Source organism: Scyliorhinus torazame, chromosome 30 (assembly GCF_047496885.1).
Source record: "Scyliorhinus torazame isolate Kashiwa2021f chromosome 30, sScyTor2.1, whole genome shotgun sequence".
NCBI lineage: Eukaryota > Metazoa > Chordata > Chondrichthyes > Carcharhiniformes > Scyliorhinidae > Scyliorhinus > Scyliorhinus torazame.
In genome coordinates this window covers 6168946-6190703 of record NC_092736.1, presented here as the reverse complement: position 1 = coordinate 6190703, position 21758 = coordinate 6168946, and the positions used below count along the sequence as shown (strand labels likewise).

Here is a 21758-nt window from a genome sequence, read left to right as displayed (position 1 = left end):
ACCACCCACTAGGTACGCGGTACATACTCGTGCGACTCGGCCAACGTTGTCTACCTCATACGCTGCAGGAAAGGATGTCCCGAAGCGTGGTACATTGGCGAGACCATGCAGACGCTGCGACAATGAATGAACGGACATCGCGCAACAATCACCAGGCAGGAATGTTCCCTTCCAGTCGGGGAACACTTCAGCAGTCAAGGGCATTCAGCCTCTGATCTCCGGGTAAGCGTTCTCCAAGGCGGCCTTCAGGACCCGCGACAACGCAGAATCGCCGAGCAGAAACTTATAGCCAAGTTCCGCACACATGAGTGCGGCCTCAACCGGGACCTGGGATTCATGTCACATTACATTCATCCCCCACCATCTGGCCTGCGAAATCCTACCAACTGTCCTGGCTTGATACAATTCACACCTCTTTAACCTGGGGTTACCCCATCTCTGGATCTGTAAAGATTTAATCACCTGCTAATGCTCGCATTCCTAGCATTGTTTGGCATCTTTGAATTTGTCTATATATGTGTTTCTGGATCAGACTTCTTCATTCACCTGAGGAAGGAGCAGCGCTCCGAAAGCTAGTGACATCGAAACAAACCTGTTGGACTTTAACCTGGTGTTGTAAGACTTCGTACTGTGCTCACCCCAGTCCAACGCCGGCATCTCCACATCACAGTTCTAGAAGGCAGCTCGCCACCACATTCTCAAGGGCAATTAGGGATGGGCAATAAAAATGCTAGCCTAGACAGCGACGTCCACATCCCAAGAACGAGTATTTTAAAAATTGAGCGACCATTGATTAGTGTTTATAAAAATCCATCTAGTTCACTTGTCCTTTACAGAAGGAAGCCTGCCATCCTTGCCTGGCCTGGTCTACATGTGACTCCAGACCCACAGCAACGTGTTTGACTTAACTCCCCTCTGCAATGGTAGACCACTCAGTTGCAGCAATTACAGAAGAGCAACAAATACCGGCCTAGCCACACATTCCATGAAAGAACAAATTTTAAAGCTGATCCTACGCAACTTTAACCACCCGTCAGCTGTGCTGAGTAGCCAGCTCGGTCTAAGAAGGCCGTGGGTTCAGAGACGAGTCCAAAATTCTAAACCCACGGAGGAAACCCACGAAGACACAGGGAGTCACCCAAGGCCGGAATTGAACCTGGGTCCCTGATGCTGAGGCAGCAGTGCTAAGCACTGTGCCGCCGTGTTGCCCTTATAAAATAGTTGCTTGCTGTTAGCTTGGCCTGTTTCAGTGAGGTAAATGCTTTGTATTTATTAATACCTTGGAGATGTACTGCTGGCAGATCAGGCGATCTCCTTGTTTAATATCCTTTAGGTTTCTGGTGATGAAAATCCCCCGGCCCTGACACCCACAGTCTGGTTTACAGATATATGTCTTGGTCTTCTTCATCCTGCAGTAGGCCTGAAAATCCCCAAAACTGCACAGTATACAAACAGAACGTTTAAAGGGTCACAAGATAAACATCTAAATAACATCAGCAAACAGAGGTTTCACCTTCAAGTTTCTAAAAGGTTGCATCTAAAATTAGCAAGTCCTTTCACCAGGAGACCCAAACTTGAACTCAAATGAACATATGTACATACGTGTATAGGAATAAGCAGTAGGCCACTCGGCCCCTCGAGTCTGCTCTGCTATTCAATAAGATCACGGCTAATCTAATTGACATTTCAAGCCCACATTCCTGCCGACCCCCGATAATCCTTCACCCCCGCGTTAATCAAGGGTCTATCCAGCTCTGCCTTAAAATATTCAAAGGTGCTGCTTCCACTGACTTTTCAGGAAGAGTTCCAGAGATTCACAACCCTTGGAGAGAAAGTATTTCTCATCTCTATTTTAAACGGGTGACCCCTTATTTTTAAGCAGTGACCTCTAGTTCTAGATTCTCCCACAAGTGGAATCATAGAATTTACAGTGCAGAAGGAGGCCATTCGGCCCATCGAGTCTGCACCGGCCCTTGGAAAGGGGACCCTACCTAAGCCCACCCTATTCCCGTAACCCAGTAACCCACCTAACCTATTTGGACACTAAGGGCAATTTAGCATGGCCAGTCCACTTAATCTGCACATCTTTGGACTGTGGGAGAAAACCAGAGCACCCGGAGGAAACCCACGCACACACGGGGAGAACGTGCAAACTCCGAACAGATCCAAGCCGGGAATCGAACCTGGGACCCTGGAGCTGTGAAGCAACCGTGCTAACCACTGTGCTACCATGCCACCTCTCCACATCCACTCTGTCAACACCCCTCAGGATCATAAATGTTTCAATCAAGTTGCTTTAGTCTTCTAATCTCCAGTGGATGCAAACCTAACCTCTCCAGCCTCTCCTCATAAGACAACCCGCCCATTCCTGGTATTACTCCAGGAAACCTTCTCTGACCTGCTTCTGACACACTTTTCCTTAAATAAGACCAATACTGTACACAATACTCCAGATGTGGCCTCACCAATACCCTGTGCAACTGAAGCATAGCCTCTGTAATTTTGTAATCAATTCCCCTCACAATGAACGATAATATTCTATCAAACCTACTATTTCAGCTAGTTACCAATTGCTCCTACTCAAATGAGAGAAACCACCTACTTCTCCAACATAATAATAATCTTTATTAGTGTCAAAGAGGGTTACATTAACACTGCAATGAAGTTACTCACAGGGTGTCCATACAATGCAACATCCCAAAAGGCAGCAACACTATGAATGACCAGCTAAAGAGAAAGTGCTTCCCCTCCAATCAACTGGCCAAATTCCTCCCTAAACAAATACAAATAAACCACCTCATTACTATATTGCTCTGTACTTGCCAATATAAATACACTTCCAATCATTTATTGTCTATGAACTGCTTTGGGGTGTCCTGATAAACATGGTGAGGCACTGTACAAACACAGGGGGCTGGATTCTCCGCCATCGGGATGCTCCGTCTTGCCAGCAGCCCGGGGGTTTTCCGATGGCGTGGGGCTGCCCCGCAATAGGAAATCCCATTGACTAGCTGGCAAAACGGAGAATCCAGACGGCGTGCTGAACCAGAAATATGGCGGGCCAGCACACAGAATCCAGCCAACGGTCTTTTGAGTCAACCACAGATTTTTTAAGTCCATCCAACTACCATTGGTGCATTTCATGGTCAATTCTAAGATCACTCACTCGGCAGGTAAACACCATGTACGAGGGAAAATGTTAAACTCCTTTGGGAAGAGTTTCAGCATCCTATTTAAATTCCGGGCAAGTAGATCCTTCCTGCAAATCTCGCTCATTCCTGGAAAGTGATTGATTTTCTGCAAAGAAAATGAAAGCAAATGCAAAAATAGTATTGACAATTGGACGCACCAGATAACTAACTGAAAGGAGAGGGCAGATGCAGATCGCGAAGGTCTGGAGAGAAGACAAGTTAAATCAAAAACTGAAGAATTCACCCAACTTCGGTTTCAAAGACTCAGACAATAGGACAGAAGGAAAGGCTGAGGAATACAAGGAGTTCAATGATTTGAGGAATGAACACATTAGAGGAGATGAGCTGGTAAACCACTGTTCCAGCAGGGAAAAACAGCATTTATAACAGTGTGTCAATGGATTGGAAGAAGCAATAAATGCACTGTAAGGGAAGCAAAGACCAGGGGCGAAATTCTCCGTAATCGGCGCGATGTCCGCCCACAGGCGCCAAAAACGGCGCAAATCAGTCGGGCATCACGCCGCCCCAAAGGTGCGGAACCCTCCGCATCTTGAGGGGCCGAGCCCTAACCTTGAGGGGCTAGGCCTTTGGTGCCCTGCCAGCTGGCGCGAAACTGCCATTGCCGGGCGGCGCATGCGCGGGAGCATTAGCAGCCGCTCACGGCAACCCCGCGCATGCGCAGTGGAGGGGGTCTTTTCCGCCTCCGCCATGGTGGAGACCGTGGCGAAGGCGGAAGGAAAAGAGTGCCCCCACGGTACAGGCCCGCCCGCGGATCGGTGGGCCCCGATCGCGGGCCAGGCCACCGTGGGGGCACCCCCGGGGCCAGTTCGCCCCGCGCCCCCCCAGGACCCCGGAGCCCGCCCGCGCCACCTTGTCCCGCCGGTAAGAGAGGTGGTTTAATCCACGCCGGCGGGACAGGCATTCCAGCAGCGGGACTTCGGCCCATCCGGGCCGGAGAATCACTGGGGGGGGGGGGCCTGCCAACCGGCGCGGTCCGATTCCCGCCCCCGCCGAATATCTGGTGCCGGAGAATTCGGCAACCAGCAGGGGCGGGATTCACGCCAGCCCCCGGCGATTCTCCGACCCGGCGGGGGGGTCGGAGAATCTCGCCCCAGTATTGACAAAAGATAATAAAATACATAAATGGCAATGGAGCTAGAGAGACAGGAAATGAGAGATGAGAGAAGGATCACCCACCAGATAACAACATTTCTCTTATAATTAAAATTAAAATTCTGAGAATATATATCCTTGTTTTTCTGAAATTTTGTAGCTTAAAAATAACAATTAAAAAGCATCATAATAGTAAACAGAGGAGTGTAGAAAATACTGCTCTTCAGAAACAAAAAGATTTGAAGATAAGTTACCGGCCCAATACTGTCATTTTATATTGCTTATTTCTTCATTTCCTCCTCAGAGACATGAGCCTGACCTGAAAACATTTCATCTCCATGACCTTTTCATGAGAAACAGAGGAGTCAGTCCAGTACAGTATGTATTCTTCATCATCCCCAACTTCCTTCAGTCCATAGCGACGAGCTGCTCGGCGAACTGGAACAACAGGACAGAGGGTAGAGAAATAAACCATTGCCGGACAACGCAGAGAGATCCACAGAGAGAAATGCCAGGCATTACAATCAGGGTGAGAGAGAGAGAGAGAGAGAGAGAGAGATACAGAGCGAGAGAAAGGCAGCAATCAAGGCAGAGGCAATGGGCCGAGTTGGAGATGGTTAACAGCTTCAAGTTCCTAGGGGTGCACATCAACAAAAGTCTGTCCTGGTCCACCCACGTCGACGCTACCACCAAGAAAGCACAAGGCCTATACTTCCTCAGGAAACTAAGGAAATTTGGCATGTCCACCATAACCCTTACCAATTTTTACAGATGCACCATAGAAAGCATCCTATCTGGCTGCAGCTCAGCTCAAGACCAGAAGAAACTAGAGTCGTGAACACAGCCCAGTCCGTCACACGAACCTGCCTCCCATCCATTGACTGCATCTACACCTCCCGCTGCCTTAGGAAAGCAGGCAACATAATCTAAGACCCCTCCCACCCGGCTTACTCACTCTTCCAACTTCTTCCATTGGTCAGGAGATACAAAAGTCTGAGAACACGCGCGAACAGACTCAAAAACAGCTTCTTCCCCGCTGTTACCAGACTCCTAAACGACACTCTTATGGACTGACCTGATTAATACACCCTGTATGCTTCAACCGATGCCGGTGTCTATGTATTTACATTGTGGACCTTGTGTTGCCCTATTCTGTATTTTCTTTTTATTTTATTTTCATGTACTAAATGATCTTTTTGAACTGCTCATAGAAAAATACTTTTCACTGTACCTCGGTACACGTGACAATAAACAAATCCAGATGTGGGGAAAAAATAGAGAGAGGTGGGTGGAGGTGTAGAGAAACAGAGCTGGAGAGACAGAGAAATTGAAAAAGGAAGCAAGGTTTAAAAAAAAAAAGGATGAATGAACAATTCAGAAGACGAGAGTGGAAGAGGCCAAGAAGAAGGGAAGAGGATAGGACGAAGAATTTATATATAAAATTATGAATGAATTCAGTAAATAAACATAAGTACAATGCGAGTAGAGTAGTCATTCTCACGTTCAGTGTGTGTGCAATAAATGATCAAAAAAGAATACTGAGCAAACTAGACATTTTACAGAGCAGATACCAAAATATATTTTGGTGAACAAAATACTCTAATAGAAGCACAACTACTACATGTAGTCTTTTATACATAAAAATACAGAGGTGGGTAAATATAGTCTGGTGTAGGACATCGCTGCATATAGCAGGAAGGTCCTGGGTTTGATTTGTCTGCATCTGGCCAGCAATCAAAGGATAATATTTATACTTCTGATCGTCCAACCAGTATCTATAGGGCTATGACAGTGGGAGCTGAGAGGGGAGGAATCAGCTCCGGCTCCTGTTTGATTTTTTGCTGGAAGGTCCATGTGTTTAGACTCCAAAATATTTTAAAACATTTTTTTAAAAATACAATTAGAGTACCCAATTATTATTTTTTTCCTTACAATTAACGGGCAATTTAGCGTGGCCAATCCACCTAACCTGCACATCTTTGGGTTGTGGGAGTGAAATCCACGCAGACACGGGGAGAATGTGCAAACTCTGCAAAGACAGTGACCCAGGGCCGGGATTCGAACCCAGGTCCTCGGCGCCATAGGTTGCAGTGCTAACCACTGCGCCACTGTGCTTCCCCAGACTCCAAAACATAAGGTTTAATTCAAGCGTCAATGGTAGGTGCAAAGTTGAACAACGCGTCCAGCACACACTGTCAAAGCTCACACATGGCTACCTGGTCGAGCAGCAGGTTCCCTTGATGTTGCACTCCAAAAATGTCAGTGCCTTCAGAAAAGGAGGGGATATTAGAGGGGGGGGAAAGCTGGAGGTGTTGCAGAAATCTGTGAAATCTCTCATCCCATTAACCCTGAAGTAATTACTCACCACTTTCATACTTGCAATTCAGCAGGTTTACTCCAACACACCTGTAAGAGAGAAAAGGCTGAGATCTCAATAAAAAAGAAAACGAGTGGAGGGTGCTCAGCACTGCCATCTGCTGGCAGAGTCTCAAATTCAACACAATGCAGATGTGCAGAGGGAGAGTGCGGCTGCATTATCATTGTGCTTGGAAGGGAGTGAGGTACACTGGTCAGTGTGAGGGAGTGAGGTACACTGGTCAGTGTGAGGGAGTGAGGTACACTGGTCAGTGTGAGGGAGTGAGGTACACTGGTCAGTGTGAGGGAGTGAGGTACACTGGTCAGTGTGAGGGAGGTACACTGGTCAGTGTGAGGGAGTGAGATACACTGGTCAGTGTGAGGGAGTGAGGTACACTGGTCAGTGTGAGGGAGGTACACTGGTCAGTGTGAGGGAGTGAGGTACACTGGTCAGTGTGCGGGAGTGAGGTACACTGGTCAGTGTGAGGGAGTGAGGTACACTGGTCAGTGTGAGGGAGCGAGATACACTGGTCAGTGTGAGGGAGTGAGGTACACTGGTCAGTGTGAGGGAGTGGGGTACACTGGTCAGTGTGAGGGAGTGAGATACACTGGTCAGTGTGACGGAGTGAGATACACTGGTCAGTGTGACGGAGTGAGATACACTGGTCAGTGTGAGGGAGTGAGGTACACTGGTCAGTGTGAGGGAGTGAGATACACTGGTCAGTGTTACGGAGTGAGGTACACTGGTCAGTGTGAGGGAGGTACACTGGTCAGTGTGAGGGACTGAGGTACACTGGTCAGTGTGACGGAGTGAGGTACACTGGTCAGTGTGAGGGAGGTACACTGGTCAGTGTGAGGGAGTGAGGTACACTGGTCAGTGTGAGGGAGTGAGGTACACTGGTCAGTGTGAGGGAGTGAGATACACTGTTCAGTGTGAGGGAGTGAGATACACTGGTCAGTGTGAGGGAGTGAGATACACTGGTCAGTGTGAGGGAGTGAGGTACACTGGTCAGTGTGAGGGAATGAGGTACACTGGTCAGTGAGGGAGTGAGGCACACTGGTCAGTGTAAGGGAGTGAGGTACACTGGTCAGTGTGAGGGAGTGAGATACACTGGTCAGTGTGAGGGAGTGAGATACACTGGTCAGTGTGAGGGAGTGAGATACACTGGTCAGTGTGAGGGAGTGAGCCACACTGGTCAGTGTGAGGGAGTGAGGTACACTGGTCAGTGTGAGGGAGTGAGGTACACTGGTCAGTGTGAGGGAGTAGATACACTGGTCAGTGTGAGGGAGTGAGATACACTGGTCAGTGTGAGGGAGTGAGGTACACTGGTCAGTGTGAGGGAGTCAGGTACACTGGTCAGTGTGAGGAAGTGAGATACACTGGTCAGTGTGAGGGAGGTACACTGGTCAGTGTGAGGGAGTGAGGTACACTGGTCAGTGTGAGGGAGTGAGATACACTGGTCAGTGTGAGGGAGTGAGATACACTGGTCAGTGTGACGGAGTGAGATACACTGGTCAGTGTGAGGGAGTGAGGTACACTGGTCAGTGTGAGGGAGTGAGATACACTGGTCAGTGTTACGGAGTGAGGTACACTGGTCAGTGTGAGGGAGGTACACTGGTCAGTGTGAGGGAGGTACACTGGTTAGTGTGAGGGAGTGAGGTACACTGGTCAGTGTGAGGGAGTGAGGTACACTGGTCAGTGTGAGGGAGTGAGATACACTGTTCAGTGTGAGGGAGTGAGATACACTGGTCAGTGTGAGGGAGTGAGATACACTGGTCAGTGTGAGGGAGTGAGGTACACTGGTCAGTGTGAGGGAGTGAGGTACACTGGTCAGTGAGGGAGTGAGGTACACTGGTCAGTGTGAGGGAGTGAGGTACACTGGTCAGTGTGAGGGAGTGAGATACACTGGTCAGTGTGAGGGAGTGAGATACACTGGTCAGTGTGAGGGAGTGAGATACACTGGTCAGTGTGAGGGAGTTACACTGGTCAGTGTGAGGGAGTGAGATACACTGGTCAGTGTGAGGGAGGTACACTGGTCAGTGTGAGGGAGTGAGATACACTGGTCAGTGTGAGGGAGGTACACTGGTCAGTGTGAGGGAGTGAGGTACACTGGTCAGTGTGAGGGAGTGAGGTACACTGGTCAGTGTGAGGGAGTGAGATACACTGGTCAGTGTGAGGGAGTGAGATACACTGGTCAGTGTGAGGGAGTGAGATACACTGGTCAGTGTGGAGGAGTGAGGTACACTGGTCAGTGTGAGGGAGTGAGGTACACTGGTCAGTGTGAGGGAGTGAGATACACTGGTCAATGTGAGGGAGTGAGGTACACTGGTCAGTGTGAGGGAGTGAGGTACACTGGTCAGTGTGAGGGAGTGAGGTACACTGGTCAGTGTGAGGGAGTGAGGTACACAGGTCAGTGTGAGGGAGTGAGGTACACTGGTCAGTGTGACGGAGTGAGATACACTGGTCAGTGTGAGGGAGTGAGGTACACTGGTCAGTGTGAGGGAGTGAGATGCACTGGTCAGTGTGAGGGAGTGAGGTACACTGGTCAGTGTGAGGGAGTGAGGTACACTGGTCAGTGTGAGGGAGTGAGATACACTGGTCAGTGTGAGGGAGTGAGATACACTGGTGAGTGTGAGGGAGTGAGATACACTGGTCAGTGTGAGGGAGGTACACTGGTCAGTGTGAGGGAGTGAGATACACTGGTCAGTGTGAGGGAGGTACACTGGTCAGTGTGAGGGAGTGAGATACACTGGTCAGTGTGAGGGAGTGAGGTACACTGGTCAGTGTGAGGGAGTGAGGTACACTGGTCAGTGTGACGGAGTGAGATACACTGGTCAGTGTGAGGGAGTGAGGTACACTGGTCAGTGTGAGGGAGTGAGGTACACTGGTCAGTGTGAGGGAGTGAGGTACACTGGTCAGTGTGACGGAGTGAGGTATACTGGTCAGTGTGACGGAGTGAGGTACACTGGTCAGTGTGAGGGAGTGAGGTACACTGGTCAGTGTGAGGGTGTGAAGTACACTGGTCAGTGTGACGGAGTGAGGTACACTGGTCAGTGTGAGGGAGTGAGGTACACTGGTCAGTGTGAGGGAGCGAGGTACACTGGTCAGTGTGAGGGAGTGAGGTACACTGGTCAGTGTGAGGGAGTGAGGTACACTGGTCAGTGTGAGGGAGTGAGGTACACTGGTCAGTGTGAGGGAGTGAGGAACACTGGTCAGTATGAGGGAGTGAGGTACACTGGTCAGTGTGAGGGAGTGAGGTACACTGGTCAGTGTGAGGGAGCGAGGTACACTGGTCATTGTGAGGGAGCGAGGTACACTGGTCAGTGTGAGGGAGTGAGCCACACTGGTCAGTGTGAGGGAGTGAGATACACTGGTCAGTGTGAGGGAGTAGATACACTGGTCAGTGTGAGGGAGTGAGATACACTGGTCAGTGTGAGGGAGTGAGGTACACTGGTCAGTGTGAGGGAGTGAGGTACACTGGTCAGTGTGAGGGAGTGAGGTACACTGGTCAGTGTGAGGGAGTGAGATACACTGGTCAGTGTGAGGGAGTGAGATACACTGGTCAGTGTGAGGGAGTGAGATACACTGGTCAGTGTGAGGGAGTGAGGTACACTGGTCAGTGTGAGGGAGTGAGGTACACTGGTCAGTCTGAGGGAGTGAGATACACTGGTCAGTGTGAGGGAGTGAGGTACACTGGTCAGTGTGAGGGAGTGAGATACACTGGTCAGTGTGAGGGAGGTACACTGGTCAGTGTGAGGGAGTGAGATACACTGGTCAGTGTGAGGGAGTGAGGTACACTGGTGAGTGTGAGGGAGTGAGGTACACTGGTCAGTGTGAGGTAGTGAGGTACACTGGTCAGTATGAGGGAGTGAGGTACACTGGTCAGTGTGAGGGAGTGAGATACACTGGTCAGTGTGAGGGAGGTACACTGGTCAGTGTGAGGGAGTGAAGTACACTGGTCAGTGTGAGGGAGTGAGATACACTGGTCAGTGTGAGGGAGTGAGGTACACTGGTCAGTGTGAGGGAGTGAGGTACACTGGTCAGTGTGAGGGAGTGAGGTACACTGGTCAGTGTGAGGGAGTGAGGTACACTGGTCAGTGTGAGGGAGTGAGGTACACTGGTCAGTGTGAGGGAGTGAGGTACACTGGTCAGTATGAGGGAGTGAGGTACACTGGTCACTGTGAGGGAATGAGATACACTGGTCCCTGTGGAGGAGTGAGATACACTGGTCAGTGTGAGGGAGTGAGGTGCACTGGTCAGTGTGAGGGAGTGAGGGACACTGGTCAGTGTGAGGGAGTGAGGTACACTGGTCAGTGTGTGGGAGGTACACTGCTCAGTGTGAGGGAGGTACACTGGTCAGTGTGAGGGAGTGAGGTACACTGGTCAGTATGAGAGAGTGAGATACACTGGTCAGTGTGAGGGAGTGAGGTACACTGGTCAGTGTGAGGGAATGAGATACACTGGTCAGTGTGGAGGAGTGAGGTACACTGGTCAGTGTGAGGGAGTGAGGTACACTGGTCAGTGTGAGGGAGTGAGGTACACTGGTCAGTGTGAGGGAATGAGATACACTGGTCATTGTGGAGGAGTGAGGTACACTGGTCAGTGTGAGGGAGTGAGGTACACTGGTCAGTGTGAGGGAGTGAGATACACTGGTCAGTGTGAGGGTGTGAGATACACTGGTCAGTGTGAGGGAGTGAGATACACTGGTCAGTGTGAGGGTATGAGATACACTGGTCAGTGTGAGGGAGGTACACTGGTCAGTGTGAGGGAATGAGATACACTGGTCAGTGTGAGGGAGTGAGGTACACTGGGAGTGTGAGGGAGTGAGATACACTGGTCAGTGTGAGGGAGTGAGGTACACTGGTCAGTGTGCGGGAGTGAGGTACACTGGTCAGTGTGCGGGAGTGAGGTACACTGGTCAGTGTGGAGGAGTGAGATACACTGGTCAATGTGAGGGAGTGAGGTACACTGGTCAGTGTGAGGGAGTGAGGTACACTGGTCAGTGTGAGGGAGGTACACTGGTCAGTGTGAGGGATTGAGATACACTGGTCAGTGTGGAGGAGTGAGATACACTGGTCAGTGTGAGGGAGTGAGGTACACTGGTCAGTGTGAGGGAGTGAGGTACACTGGTCAGTGTGCGGGAGTGAGGTACACTGGTCAGTGTGGAGGAGTGAGGTACACTGGTCAATGTGCGGGAGTGAGGTACACTGGTCAGTGTGAGGGAGTGAGGTACACTGGTCAGTGTGGAGAAGTGAGATACATTGGTCAGTGTGAGGGAGTGAGGTACACTGGTCAATGTGAGGGAGTGAGGTACACTGGTCAGTGTGAGGGCGTGAGGTACACTGGTCAGTGTCAGGGAGTGAGATACACTGGTCAGTGTGCGGGAGTGAGGTACACTGGTCAGTGTGGATGAGTGAGGTACACTGGTCAGTGTGCGGGAGTGAGGTACACTGGTCAGTGTGAGGGAGTGAGGTACACTGGTCAGTGTGAGGGAGTGAGGTACACTGGTCAGTGTGAGGGAGTGAGGTACACTGGTCAGTGTGAGGGAGTGAGGTACACTGGTCAGTGTGGAGGAGTGAGATACACTGGTCAGTGTGAGGGAGTGAGGTACACTGGTCAATGTGAGGGAGTGAGGTACACTGGTCAGTGTGAGGGAGTGAGGTACACTGGTCAGTGTCAGGGAGTGAGATACACTGGTCAGTGTGAGGGAGTGAGGTACACTGGTCAGTGTGAGGGAGTGAGATACACTGGTCAGTGGGAGGGAGTGAGGTACACTGGTCAGTGTGAGGGAGTGAGGTACACTGGTCAGTGTGAGGGAGTGAGGTACACTGGTCAGTGTGAGGGAGTGAGGTACACTGGTCAGTGTGAGGGAGTGAGGTACACTGGTCAGTGTGAGGGAGTGAGGTACACTGGTCAGTGTGAGGGAGTGAGGTACACTGGTCAGTGTGACGGAGTGAGGTACACTGGTCAGTGTGAGGGAGAGAGATGCACTGGTCAGTGTGAGGGAGTGAGATACACTGGTCAGTGTGAGGGAGTGAGATACACTGGTCAGTGTGAGGGAGTGAGGTACACTGGTCAGTGTGAGGGAGTGAGGTACACTGGTCAGTGTGAGGGAGTGAGATACACTGGTCAGTGTGAGGGAGTGAGATACACTGGTCAGTGTGAGGGAGTGAGATACACTGGTCAGTGTGAGGGAGTGAGGTACACTGGTCAGTGTGAGGGAGTGAGGTACACTGGTCAGTGTGAGGGAGTAAGGTACACTGGTCAGTGTGAGGGAGTGAGATACACTGGTCAGTGTGAGGGAGTGAGGTACATTGGTCAGTGTGAGGGAGGTACACTGGTCAGTTTGAGGGAGTGAGGTACACTGGTCAGTGTGAGGGAGTGAGGTACACTGGTCAGTGTGAGGGAGTGAGGTACACTGGTCAGTGTGAGGGAGTGAGATACACTGGTCAGTGTGAGGTACACTGGTCAGTGTGAGGGAGTGAGGTACACTGGTCAGTGTGAGGGAGTGAGGTACACTGGTCAGTGTGAGGGAGTGAGGTACACTGGTCAGTGTGAGGGAGTGAGGTACACTGGTCAGTGTGAGGGAGTGAGGTACACTGGTCAGTGTGCGGGAGTGAGGTACAATGGTCAGTGTGAGGCAGGTACACTGGTCAGTGTGAGTGAGATACACTGGTCAGTGTGAGGGAGTGAGATACACTGGTCAGTGTGAGGGAGTGAGGTACACGGGTCAGTATGAGGGAGTGAGGAACACTGGTCACTGTGAGGGAATGAGATACACTGGTCAGTGTGGAGGAGTGAGGTACACGGGTCAGTGTGAGGGAATGAGATACACTGGTCAGTGTGGAGGAGTGAGGTACACTGGTCAGTGTGAGGGAGTGAGGTACACTGGTCAGTGTGAGGGAGTGAGGTACACTGGTCAGTGTGAGGGAATGAGATACACTGGTCAGTGTGGAGGAGTGAGGTACACTGGTCAGTGTGAGGGAGCGAGATACACTGGTCAGTGTGAGGGAGTGAGATACACTGGTCAGTGTGAGGGAGTGAGATACACTGGTCAGTGTGAGGGTATGAGATACACTGGTCAGTGTGAGGGTATGAGATACACTGGTCAGTGTAAGGGAGGTACACTGGTCAGTGGGAGGGAATGAGATACACTGGTCAGTGTGAAGGAGTGAGGTACACTGGTCAGTGTGAGGGAGTGAGGTACACTGGTCAGTGTGGAGGAGTGAGATACATTGGTCAGTGTGAGGGAGTGAGGTACACTGGTCAATGTGAGGGAGTGAGGTACACTGGTCTGTGTGAGGGAGTGAGGTACACTGGTCAGTGTCAGGGAGTGAGATACACTGGTCAGTGTGAGGGAGTGAGGTACACTGGTCAGTGTGAGGGAGTGAGGTACACTGGTCAGTGTGGAGGAGTGAGATACACTGGTCAGTGTGAGGGAGCGAGGTACACTGGTCAATGTGAGGGAGTGAGGTACACTGGTCAGTGTGAGGGAGTGAGGTACACTGGTCAGTGTCAGGGAGTGAGATACACTGGTCAGTGTCAGGGAGTGAGGTACACTGGTCAGTGTGAGGGAGTGAGATACACTGGTCAGTGGGAGGGAGTGAGGTACACTGGTCAGTGTGAGGGAGTGAGGTACACTGGTCAGTGTGAGGGAGTGAGGTACACTGGTCAGTGTGAGGGAGTGAGGTACACTGGTCAGTGTGAGGGAGTGAGGTACACTGGTCAGTGTGACGGAGTGAGGTACACTGGTCAGTGTGAGGGAGAGAGATGCACTGGTCAGTGTGAGGGAGTGAGATACACTGGTCAGTGTGAGGGAGTGAGATACACTGGTCAGTGTGAGGGAGTGAGGTACACTGGTCAGTGTGAGGGAGTGAGATACACTGGTCAGTGTGAGGGAGTGAGATACACTGGTCAGTGTGAGGGAGTGAGATACACTGGTCAGTGTGAGGGAGTGAGGTACACTGGTCAGTGTGAGGGAGTGAGGTACACTGGTCAGTGTGAGGGAGTAAGGTACACTGGTCAGTGTGAGGGAGTGAGATACACTGGTCAGTGTGAGGGAGTGAGGTACACTGGTCAGTGTGAGGGAGGTACACTGGTCAGTTTGAGGGAGTGAGGTACACTGGTCAGTGTGAGGGAGTGAGGTACACTGGTCAGTGTGAGGGAGTGAGGTACACTGGTCAGTGTGAGGGAGTGAGATACACTGGTCAGTGTGAGGGAGTGAGGTATACTGGTCAGTGTGAGGGAGTGAGGTACACTGGTCAGTGTGAGGGAGTGAGGTACACTGGTCAGTGTGAGGGAGTGAGGTACACTGGTCAGTGTGCGGGAGTGAGGTACACTGGTCAGTGTGAGGCAGGTACACTGGTCAGTGTGAGTGAGATACACTGGTCAGTGTGAGGGAGTGAGATACACTGGTCAGTGTGAGGGAGTGAGGTACACTGGTCAGTATGAGGGAGTGAGGAACACTGGTCACTGTGAGGGAATGAGATACACTGGTCAGTGTGGAGGAGTGAGGTACACGGGTCAGTGTGAGGGAATGAGATACACTGGTCAGTGTGGAGGAGTGAGGTACACTGGTCAGTGTGAGGGAGTGAGGTACACTGGTCAGTGTGACGGAGTGAGGTACACTGGTCAGTGTGAGGGAGAGAGATGCACTGGTCAGTGTGAGGGAGTGAGATACACTGGTCAGTGTGAGGGAGTGAGATACACTGGTCAGTGTGAGGGAGTGAGGTACACTGGTCAGTGTGAGGGAGTGAGGTACACTGGTCAGTGTGAGGGAGTGAGATACACTGGTCAGTGTGAGGGAGTGAGATACACTGGTCAGTGTGAGGGAGTGAGATACACTGGTCAGTGTGAGGGAGTGAGGTACACTGGTCAGTGTGAGGGAGTGAGGTACACTGGTCAGTGTGAGGGAGTAAGGTACACTGGTCAGTGTGAGGGAGTGAGATACACTGGTCAGTGTGAGGGAGTGAGGTACACTGGTCAGTGTGAGGGAGGTACACTGGTCAGTTTGAGGGAGTGAGGTACACTGGTCAGTGTGAGGGAGTGAGGTACACTGGTCAGTGTGAGGGAGTGAGGTACACTGGTCAGTGTGAGGGAGTGAGATACACTGGTCAGTGTGAGGGAGTGAGGTATACTGGTCAGTGTGAGGGAGTGAGGTACACTGGTCAGTGTGAGGGAGTGAGGTACACTGGTCAGTGTGAGGGAGTGAGGTACACTGGTCAGTGTGAGGGAGTGAGGTACACTGGTCAGTGTGAGGGAGTGAGGTACACTGGTCAGTGTGCGGGAGTGAGGTACACTGGTCAGTGTGAGGCAGGTACACTGGTCAGTGTGAGTGAGATACACTGGTCAGTGTGAGGGAGTGAGATACACTGGTCAGTGTGAGGGAGTGAGGTACACTGGTCAGTATGAGGGAGTGAGGAACACTGGTCACTGTGAGGGAATGAGATACACTGGTCAGTGTGGAGGAGTGAGGTACACGGGTCAGTGTGAGGGAATGAGATACACTGGTCAGTGTGGAGGAGTGAGGTACACTGGTCAGTGTGAGGGAGTGAGGTACACTGGTCAGTGTGAGGGAGTGAGGTACACTGGTCAGTGTGAGGGAATGAGATACACTGGTCAGTGTGGAGGAGTGAGGTACACTGGTCAGTGTGAGGGAGTGAGATACACTGGTCAGTGTGAGGGAGTGAGATACACTGGTCAGTGTGAGGGAGTGAGATACACTGGTCAGTGTGAGGCTATGAGATACACTGGTCAGTGTGAGGGTATGAGATACACTGGTCAGTGTGAGGGAGGTACACTGGTCAGTGTGAGGGAATGAGATACACTGGTCAGTGTGAGGGAGTGAGATACACTGGTCAGTGTGAGGGAGTGAGGTACACTGGTCAGTGTGAGGGAGTGAGGTACACTGGTCAGTGTGAGGGAGTGAGGTACACTGGTCAGTGTGAGGGAGTGAGGTACACTGGTCAGTGTGAGGGAGTGAGATACACTGGTCAGTGTGAGGGAGTGAGATACACTGGTCAGTGTGAGGGAGTGAGATACACTGGTCAGTGTGAGGGAGTGAGATACACTGGTCAGTGTGAGGGAGTGAGGTACACTGGTCAGTGTGAGGGAGTGAGGTACACTGGTCAGTGTGAGGGAGTGAGGTACACTGGTCAGTGTGAGGGAGTGAGGTACACTGGTCAGTGTGAGGGAGTGAGGTACACTGGTCAGTGTGAGGGAGTGAGGTACACTGGTCAGTGTGAGGGAGTGCGGTACACTGGTCAGTGTGAGGGAGTGAGATACACTGGTCAGTGTGAGGGAGTGAGCTACACTGGTCAGTGTGAGGGAGTAAGGTACACTGGTCAGTGTGAGGGAGTGAGATACACTGGTCAGTGTGAGGGAGTGAGGTACACTGGTCAGTGTGAGGGAGTGAGATACACTGGTCAGTGTGAGGGAGTGAGATACACTGGTCAGTGTGAGGGAGTGAGATACACTGGTCAGTGTGAGGGAGTGAGGTAAACTGGTCAGTGTGAGGGAGTGAGGTACACTGGTCAGTGTGAGGGAGTAAGGTACACTGGTCAGTGTGAGGGAGTGAGATACACTGGTCAGTGTGAGGGAGTGAGGTACACTGGTCAGTGTGAGGGAGGTACACTGGTCAGTTTGAGGGAGTGAGGTACACTGGTCAGTGTGAGGGAGTGAGGTACACTGGTCAGTGTGAGGGAGTGAGGTACACTGGTCAGTGTGAGGGAGCGAGATACACTGGTCAGTGTGAGGGAGTGAGGTATACTGGTCAGTGTGAGGGAGTGAGGTACACTGGTCAGTGTGAGGGAGTGAGGTACACTGGTCAGTGTGAGGGAGTGAGGTACACTGGTCAGTGTGAGATAGTGAGGTACACTGGTCAGTGTGAGGGAGTGAGGTACACTGGTCAGTGTGCGGGAGTGAGGTACACTGGTCAGTGTGAGGCAGGTACACTGGTCAGTGTGAGTGAGATACACTGGTCAGTGTGAGGGAGTGAGATACACTGGTCAGTGTGAGGGAGTGAGGTACACTGGTCAGTATGAGGGAGTGAGGAACACTGGTCACTGTGAGGGAATGAGATACACTGGTGAGTGTGGAGGAGTGAGGTACACGGGTCAGTGTGAGGGAATGAGATACACTGGTCAGTGTGGAGGAGTGAGGTACACTGGTCAGTGTGAGGGAGTGAGGTACACTGGTCAGTGTGACGGAGTGAGGTACACTGGTCAGTGTGAGGGAGAGAGATGCACTGGTCAGTGTGAGGGAGTGAGATACACTGGTCAGTGTGAGGGAGTGAGATACACTGGTCAGTGTGAGGGAGTGAGGTACACTGGTCAGTGTGAGGGAGTGAGGTACACTGGTCAGTGTGAGGGAGTGAGATACACTGGTCAGTGTGAGGGAGTGAGATACACTGGTCAGTGTGAGGGAGTGAGATACACTGGTCAGTGTGAGGGAGTGAGGTACACTGGTCAGTGTGAGGGAGTGAGGTACACTGGTCAGTGTGAGGGAGTAAGGTACACTGGTCAGTGTGAGGGAGTGAGATACACTGGTCAGTGTGAGGGAGTGAGGTACACTGGTCAGTGTGAGGGAGGTACACTGGTCAGTTTGAGGGAGTGAGGTACACTGGTCAGTGTGAGGGAGTGAGGTACACTGGTCAGTGTGAGGGAGTGAGGTACACTGGTCAGTGTGAGGGAGTGAGATACACTGGTCAGTGTGAGGGAGTGAGGTATACTGGTCAGTGTGAGGGAGTGAGGTACACTGGTCAGTGTGAGGGAGTGAGGTACACTGGTCAGTGTGAGGGAGTGAGGTACACTGGTCAGTGTGAGGGAGTGAGGTACACTGGTCAGTGTGAGGGAGTGAGGTACACTGGTCAGTGTGCGGGAGTGAGGTACACTGGTCAGTGTGAGGCAGGTACACTGGTCAGTGTGAGTGAGATACACTGGTCAGTGTGAGGGAGTGAGATACACTGGTCAGTGTGAGGGAGTGAGGTACACTGGTCAGTATGAGGGAGTGAGGAACACTGGTCACTGTGAGGGAATGAGATACACTGGTCAGTGTGGAGGAGTGAGGTACACGGGTCAGTGTGAGGGAATGAGATACACTGGTCAGTGTGGAGGAGTGAGGTACACTGGTCAGTGTGAGGGAGTGAGGTACACTGGTCAGTGTGAGGGAGTGAGGTACACTGGTCAGTGTGAGGGAATGAGATACACTGGTCAGTGTGGAGGAGTGAGGTACACTGGTCAGTGTGAGGGAGTGAGATACACTGGTCAGTGTGAGGGAGTGAGATACACTGGTCAGTGTGAGGGTGTGAGATACACTGGTCAGTGTGAGGCTATGAGATACACTGGTCAGTGTGAGGGTATGAGATACACTGGTCAGTGTGAGGGAGGTACACTGGTCAGTGTGAGGGAATGAGATACACTGGTCAGTGTGAGGGAGTGAGATACACTGGTCAGTGTGAGGGAGTGAGGTACACTGGTCAGTGTGAGGGAGTGAGGTACACTGGTCAGTGTGAGGGAGTGAGGTACACTGGTCAGTGTGAGGGAGTGAGGTACACTGGTCAGTGTGAGGGAGTGAGATACACTGGTCAGTGTGAGGGAGTGAGATACACTGGTCAGTGTGAGGGAGTGAGATACACTGGTCAGTGTGAGGGAGTGAGGTACACTGGTCAGTGTGAGGGAGTGAGGTACACTGGTCAGTGTGAGGGAGTGAGGTACACTGGTCAGTGTGAGGGAGTGAGGTACACTGGTCAGTGTGAGGGAGTGAGGTACACTGGTCAGTGTGAGGGAGTGAGGTACACTGGTCAGTGTGAGGGAGTGAGGTACACTGGTCAGTGTGAGGGAGTGAGGTACACTGGTCAGTGTGAGGGAGTGAGGTACACTGGTCAGTGTGAGGGAGTGCGGTACACTGGTCAGTGTGAGGGAGTGAGATACACTGGTCAGTGTGAGGGAGTGAGCTACACTGGTCAGTGTGAGGGAGTGAGCTACACTGGTCAGTGTGAGGGAGTAAGGTACACTGGTCAGTGTGAGGGAGTGAGATACACTGGTCAGTGTGAGGGAGTGAGGTACACTGGTCAGTGTGAGGGAGTGAGATACACTGGTCAGTGTGAGGGAGTGAGATACACTGGTCAGTGTGAGGGAGTGAGATACACTGGTCAGTGTGAGGGAGTGAGGTACACTGGTCAGTGTGAGGGAGTGAGGTACACTGGTCAGTGTGAGGGAGTAAGGTACACTGGTCAGTGTGAGGGAGTGAGATACACTGGTCAGTGTGAGGGAGTGAGGTACACTGGTCAGTGTGAGGGAGGTACACTGGTCAGTTTGAGGGAGTGAGGTACACTGGTCAGTGTGAGGGAGTGAGGTACACTGGTCAGTGTGAGGGAGTGAGGTACACTGGTCAGTGTGAGGGAGCGAGATACACTGGTCAGTGTGAGGGAGTGAGGTATACTGGTCAGTGTGAGGGAGTGAGGTACACTGGTCAGTGTGAGGGAGTGAGGTACACTGGTCAGTGTGAGGGAGTGAGGTACACTGGTCAGTGTGAGATAGTGAGGTACACTGGTCAGTGTGAGGGAGTGAGGTACACTGGTCAGTGTGCGGGAGTGAGGTACACTGGTCAGTGTGAGGCAGGTACACTGGTCAGTGTGAGTGAGATACACTGGTCAGTGTGAGTGAGATACACTGGTCAGTGTGAGGGAGTGAGATACACTGGTCAGTGTGAGGGAGTGAGGTACACTGGTCAGTATGAGGGAGTGAGGAACACTGGTCACTGTGAGGGAATGAGATACACTGGTCAGTGTGGAGGAGTGAGGTACACGGGTCAGTGTGAGGGAATGAGATACACTGGTCAGTGTGGAGGAGTGAGGTACACTGGTCAGTGTGAGGGAGTGAGGTACACTGGTCAGTGTGAGGGAGTGAGGTACACTGGTCAGTGTGAGGGAATGAGATACACTGGTCAGTGTGGAGGAGTGAGGTACACTGGTCAGTGTGAGGGAGTGAGATACACTGGTCAGTGTGAGGGAGTGAGATACACTGGTCAGTGTGAGGGAGTGAGATACACTGGTCAGTGTGAGGGTATGAGATACACTGGTCAGTGTGAGGGTATGAGATACACTGGTCAGTGTGAGGGAGGTACACTGGTCAGTGTGAGGGAATGAGATACACTGGTCAGTGTGAGGGAGTGAGGTACACTGGTCAGTGTGAGGGAGTGAGATACACTGGTCAGTGTGAGGGAGTGAGGTACACTGGTCAGTATGCGGGAGTGAGGTACACTGGTCAGTGTGCGGGAGTGAGATACAATGGTCAATGTGAAGGAGTGAGGTACACTGGTCAGTGTGAGGGAGTGAGGTACACTGGTCAGTGTGAGGGAGGTACACTGGTCAGTGTGAGGGAATGAGATACACTGGTCAGTGTGGAGGAGTGAGATACACTGGTCAGTGTGAGGGAGTGAGGTACACTGGTCAGTGTGAGGGAGTGAGGTACACTGGTCAGTGTGCGGGAGTGAGGTACACTGGTCAGTGTGGAGGAGTGAGGTACACTGGTCAGTGTGCGGGAGTGAGGTACACTGGTCAGTGTGAGGGAGTGAGGTACACTCATCAGTGTGGAGGAGTGAGATACATTGGTCAGTGTGAGGGAGTGAGGTACACTGGTCAATGTGAGGGAGTGAGGTACACTGGTCAGTGTGAGGGAGTGAGGTACACTGGTCAGTGTCAGGGAGTGAGATACACTGGTCAGTGTGAGGGAGTGAGGTACACTGGTCAGTGTGAGGGAGTGAGGTACACTGGTCAGTGTGGAGGAGTGAGATACACTGGTCAGTGTGAGGGAGTGAGGTACACTGGTCAATGTGAGGGAGTGAGGTACACTGGTCAATGTGAGGGAGTGAGGTACACTGGTCAGTGTGAGGGAGTGAGGTACACTGGTCAGTGTGAGGGAGTGAGATACACTGGTCAGTGTGAGGGAGTGAGGTACACTGGTCAGTGTGAGGGAGTGAGATACACTGGTCAGTGTGAGGGAGTGAGGTACACTGGTCAGTGTGAGGGAGTGAGGTACACTGGTCAGTGTGAGGGAGTGAGGTACACTGGTCAGTGTGAGGGAGTGAGGTACACTGGT

At 51.8% G+C, this 21758-nt stretch overlaps 1 protein-coding gene across 4 annotated transcripts in view; it reads right to left on the bottom strand.

The window, feature by feature from the left end:
• Positions 1 to 21758, bottom strand: part of LOC140404332 (tubulin polyglutamylase ttll6-like) — a 144193-nt gene that overhangs the window by 45433 nt on the left and 77002 nt on the right. For all 4 annotated transcript variants that reach the window (XM_072492715.1, XM_072492718.1, XM_072492719.1 and 1 more), the window contains exons 4-7: positions 6670 to 6710; positions 4624 to 4742; positions 3167 to 3297; positions 1280 to 1436 (exon numbers count right to left, since the gene is read on the bottom strand). In XM_072492715.1, coding sequence (XP_072348816.1) covers positions 1280 to 1436; positions 3167 to 3297; positions 4624 to 4742; positions 6670 to 6710 — 448 coding nt within the window. The remainder of the gene's footprint in view (positions 1 to 1279; positions 1437 to 3166; positions 3298 to 4623; positions 4743 to 6669; positions 6711 to 21758) is intronic.